The following is a 5,037-nucleotide window of genomic DNA, read 5'->3' on the forward strand; positions in this document are numbered from 1 at the left end:
TTCTTCAATAAGAGGAAGACGCCACCCTCACTAAGGTGGACTCATTCCTTAATCTCCTTGTTTATTTATTTTCCTGTTTTTCGATTTCTGAGCTTTATGTTTATTTATATTTGTGTCTTATTACATGATTATTAGTGTCTAAGTGTCTATGCCTTAAAGTTATGAATATGAATCCATCACCTCTCTTAAATGAAAAATGTTCTAAAAATAAAAGAACAAGAAGTACATGGTTTCGAATTCATCCTTGAAACTAGTTTAATTATTTTGATGTGGTGACAATACTTTTTGTTTTCTGAATGAATGCTTGAACAGTGCATATGTCTTTTGAAGTTGTTCTTTATGAATTTTAAATATGTTGGCTCTTGAAAGAATGATGAAAAGGAGACATGTTATTTGATAATCTGAAAAATCATAAAAATGATTCTTGAAGCAAGAAAAAGCAGTAAATACAAAAGCTTGCAGAAAAAAAGAAAAAAAAAATAGCGAAAAAAAAGAAAGAAAAAGAAAAAGCAAGCAGAAAAAGCCAAAAGCTCTTTAAACCAAAAGGCAAGAGCAAAAAGCCAATAGCCCTTAAAACCAAAAGGTAAGGGTAATAAAAAGGATCCAAGGCTTTGAGCATCAGTGGATAGGAGGGCCTAAAGGAATAAAATCCTGGCCTAAGCAGCTAAACCAAGCTGTCCCTAACCATGTGCTTGTGTCGTGAAGGTGTCAAGTGAAAACTTGAGACTGAGCGGTTAAAGTCAAGGTCCAAAGCAAAAAAAGAGTGTGCTTAAGAACCATGGACACCTCTAATTGGGGACTCTAGCAAAGCTGAGTCATAATCTGAAAAGGTTCACCCAATTATGTGTCTGTGGCATTTATGTATCTGGTGGTAATACTGGAAAACAAAGTGCTTAGGGCCACGGCCAAGACTCATAAAGTAGCTGTGTTCAAGAATCAACATACTGAACTAGGAGAATCAATAACACTATCTGAACTCTGAGTTCCTATAGATGCCAATCATTCTGAACCTCAATGGATAAAGCGAGATGCCAAAACTATTCAAGAGGCAAAAAGCTACAAGTCCCGCTCATCTGATTGGAGCTAAGTTTCATTGATATTTTGGAATTTATAGTATATTCTCTTCTTTTTATCCTATTTGATTTTCAGTTGCTTGGGGACAAGCAACAATTTAAGTTTGGTGTTGTGATGAGCGGATAATTTATACGCTTTTTGGCATTGTTTTTACATAGTTTTCAGTATAATTTAGTTAGTTTTTAGTATATTTTTATTAGTTTTTAAATAAAAATCACATTTCTGGATTTTACTATGAGTTTGTGTGTTTTCCTGTGATTTCAGGTATTTTCTGGCTGAAATTGAGGGACTTGAGCAAAAATCAGATTCAGAGGTTGAAGAAGGACTGCAGATGCTGTTGGATTCTGACCTCCCTACACTCAACGTGGATTTTCTGGAGCTACAGAACTCCAAATGGTGCGCTCTCAATTGCGTTGGAAAGTAGACATCCAGGACTTTCCAGTAATATATGATAGTCTATACTTTTCTCGAGTTTAGATAACGCAAACTGGCGTTCAACGCCAGTTCCATGCTGCATTCTGGAGTTAAACGCCAGAAACAGGCTGCAAAGTGGAGTTAAACGCCAGAAACAGGTTACAAACTGGCCTTCAACTCCAAGAGAAGCCTCTACACGTGGAAAGCTCAATGCTCAGTCCAAGCACACACCAAGTGGGCCCCAGAAGTGGATTTCTGCATCATTTACTCAATTCTGTAAACCCTAGTAACTATTTTAGCATAAATAGGACTTTTTACTATTGTATTTACATCTTTGGATTATCTTTTGATCCTTTGATCATGTTTAGGGGGCTGGCCATTCGGCCATGCCTGGACCTTATCACTTATGTATTTTCAACGGTAGAGTTTCTACACACCATAGAGTAAGGTGTGGAGCTCTACTGTTCCTCATGAATTAATGCAAAGTACTATTGTTTTTCTATTCAATTCAAGCTTATTCCTATTCGAAGATATCCATTCGCACACAAGAACATGATGAATGTGATGATTATGTGACGCTCATCATCATTCTCACTTATGAACGCGTGCCTGACAAACACTTCTGTTCTACATGCAAACAAGCTAGAATGAGTATCTCTTAGATATCTAATACAGGGGACCGAGTCCGAGATATTAGAGTCTCCGTGGTATAAGTTAGAACCCATGGATGGCTATTCCTGAGATTTGGAAAGTCTAAACCTTGTCTGTGGTATTCCAAGTAGGATCTGGGAAGGGATGGCTGTGACGAGCTTCAAACTCGCGAGTGCTGGGCGTAGTGATAGACGCAAAAGGATAGTAAATCCTATTCCAGTATGATCGAGAACCGACAGATGATTAGCCATGCAGTGACAGCGCATTGGACCATTTTTACAGAGAGGATGGGATGTAGCCATTGACAACGGTGATGCCCTACATACAGCTTGCCATAGAACGGAGTAGGAATGATTGGATGAAGACAGCAGGAAAGCAGAGGTTCAGAGAAACGAAAGCATCTCTATACGCTTATCTGAAATTCTCACCAATGAATTACATAAGTACCTCTATCTTTATTTTACGTTTTATTTATCTTTTTATTATCAATTCACCATAACCATTTGAATCCGCCTGACTGAGATTTACAAGGTGACCATAACTTGCTTCAGGCCGACAATCTCCGTGGGATCGACCCTTACTCACGTAAGGTTTATTACTTGGACGACCCAGTGCACCTGCTGGTTAGTTGTGCGAAGTTGTGATAAAGAGTTGAGATTACAATTGTGCGTACCAAGTTGTTGGCGCCATTGATGATCACAATTTTTGTGCACCAATACCCACAAATGTAAAATCTATTAGAAGATTCTTAGGACATGCTGGGTTCTATAGAAGATTCATCAAAGATTTTTCAAAACTTGCCAAACCATTAAGTAATTTGTTGGTGGTTGACACACCATTTATCTTTGATGATAATTGTAAGCATGCCTTTGAGGTTCTTAAATCCAAGCTCACTACAGCACCAATTATCACACCCCCTGATTGGAAACTTCCATTTGAACTTATGTGTGATGCAAGTGATCTTGCAATTGGTGTTGTTTTGGGACAAAGGAAGGATAAGTTACACCATGTGATCTACTATGCAAGTAAGGTGTTAAATGAAGCTCAAAAAAGCTACACTACAACTGAAAAAGAGTTGCTAGCAGTAGTTTATTCCTTTGATAAGTTTAAGTCCTACTTGATTGGATCTAAAATAATTGTTCACACTGACCATGCTGCCCTTAAGTATCTCATGTCAAAGCAGGATGCAAAGCCCAGACTCATTCGATGTGTATTACTTTTACAAGAGTTTGATATATAGATAAGAGATAGGAAGGGAAGTGAAAATCAAGTGGCAGATCACTTATCAAGGCTTCCTCAAAAAATCAATTAAGACTCTTCATTTCCTATGTATGAAAAGTTCCCTAATGAACACTTTTGATGATTCAACAAACACATTGGTTTGCAGACATTGCAAACTACAAGATAGGAAGAAGGATTCCACAAGAATACACAAAGCAACAAGTAAAAAAATTTCCAAATGATGCTAAATAATTCTTGTGGGATGAGCCATTCTTATTCAGAAGGTGTTTGGATGGAATGGTTAGAAGATGTGTAGCTGAGGAGGAAATCAAGAATATCCTATGGCATTGCCATGGATCAAGCTGCGGGGGGCACTTTGGTTCTAAGAGGATAGCTGCAAAAGTTCTTCAAAGTGAGTTCTACTGGCCATGAATATTCAAGGATGCTCAAGAATTTGTGATGCATTGCAATGAATGTCAAAGAGTGGGCAACTTAACAAGGAAAAATGAGATGCCCTAAAAACATATCCTGGAGGTGGAACTGTTTGATGTGTAGGGGATAGATTTCATGAATCTATTTCCCCCATCATATTTATACAAATACATACTTGTGGCAGTAGATTATGTGTCAAAATAGGTAGAAGCAATTGCCATCACCACTAATGATGCTAATGTAGTTCTCCAATTCTTGAGAAAGAATATTTTCACTAGGTTTGGAGTGCCCAAGAGCATAATAAGTGATGGGGGTAGTCATTTCTGTAACAAACACTTGAATACCCTCCTTTAAAGCTATGGGATGACTCATAAAATTGTAACACCATATCACCCACAGACTAATGGCCGGGAAGAAATATCAAATAGAGAACTTAAGAGAATCTTGGAAAAGTCAGTTGAAACTACTAGGAAGGACTGGGCATGGAAGCTAGATGATGCACTGTGGGCTTATAGAATAGCATTCAAGACCTCCATTGGAAGATCACCCTACCAACTAGTGTATAAAAAGGCATGCCATCTTCCTGTGGAACTCGAACACAAGGCCTTTTGGGCTACTGAATTTCTTAATCTTGATGCTCAAGTAGCAGGGGAGAAGAAGTTATTGCAAATCAATGAGATGGAGGAATTCAGATTGGAAGCCTATGAGAATGCTAGGATCTACAAGGAGAGGACTAAGAAATGGTATGACAAAAGAATTGCAAATAGAGTCTTTGAGCCAGGGCAAAAGGTTTTCTTGTTCAACTCCAAACTAAAGATCTTCCCTGGCAAGTTGAGATCAAAATAGACTGGTCCCTACTTGGTGACTAGAGTCTCTCCACATGGCTATGTTGAGCTCCTAGATAAAGCTTCGAAGGAAATATTCACAATGAATGGTCATAGGGTGAAGCATTATTTGGGTGAAAATTGGGACAAGTAGGAAAGCATTCATGAGCTAACTTGAGCATTGAACACAGTGGCAACGTCAAGCTAATGACGATAAAAGAGCGCTCGATGGAAGGCACCCCATCCTCATTATCCTTTATTTATATGCTTTAGTAGTGATTAGTCAAGTTAGTTAATAGTCGGTTTCCAATTCAAGAGTCAAAAACAAAAGTAACGCAATTTGTTTTACAGCATACATATAGCATATGATAAACACCAAGTTTGGTGTATGCATAGTCAATCTATGATTGCTTCATAAAGA

General features: G+C 38.1%; 1 protein-coding gene across 1 annotated transcript; it reads left to right on the top strand.

The window, feature by feature from the left end:
- Window positions 1-4,155: 4,155 nt before the first annotated feature.
- LOC107647861 (uncharacterized) lies at window positions 4,156-4,638 on the top strand. Its single transcript, XM_016351913.1, has one exon. The coding sequence runs from the start codon at window positions 4,156-4,158 to the stop codon at window positions 4,636-4,638; it is 483 nt and encodes a 160-aa protein (XP_016207399.1).
- Window positions 4,639-5,037: the final 399 nt, after the last annotated feature.

The sequence above is a fragment of the Arachis ipaensis genome, chromosome B1 (assembly GCF_059453495.1).
Source record: "Arachis ipaensis isolate K30076 ecotype BB chromosome B1, ASM5945349v1, whole genome shotgun sequence".
NCBI classification, from domain to species: domain Eukaryota; kingdom Viridiplantae; phylum Streptophyta; class Magnoliopsida; order Fabales; family Fabaceae; genus Arachis; species Arachis ipaensis.

What these genes read in the sequence shown, in the direction of transcription:
- LOC107647861 (XM_016351913.1), top strand. Translation starts at nt 4,156, where the DNA reads ATGACTCATAAAATTGTAACACCATATCACCCACAGACTAATGGCCGG.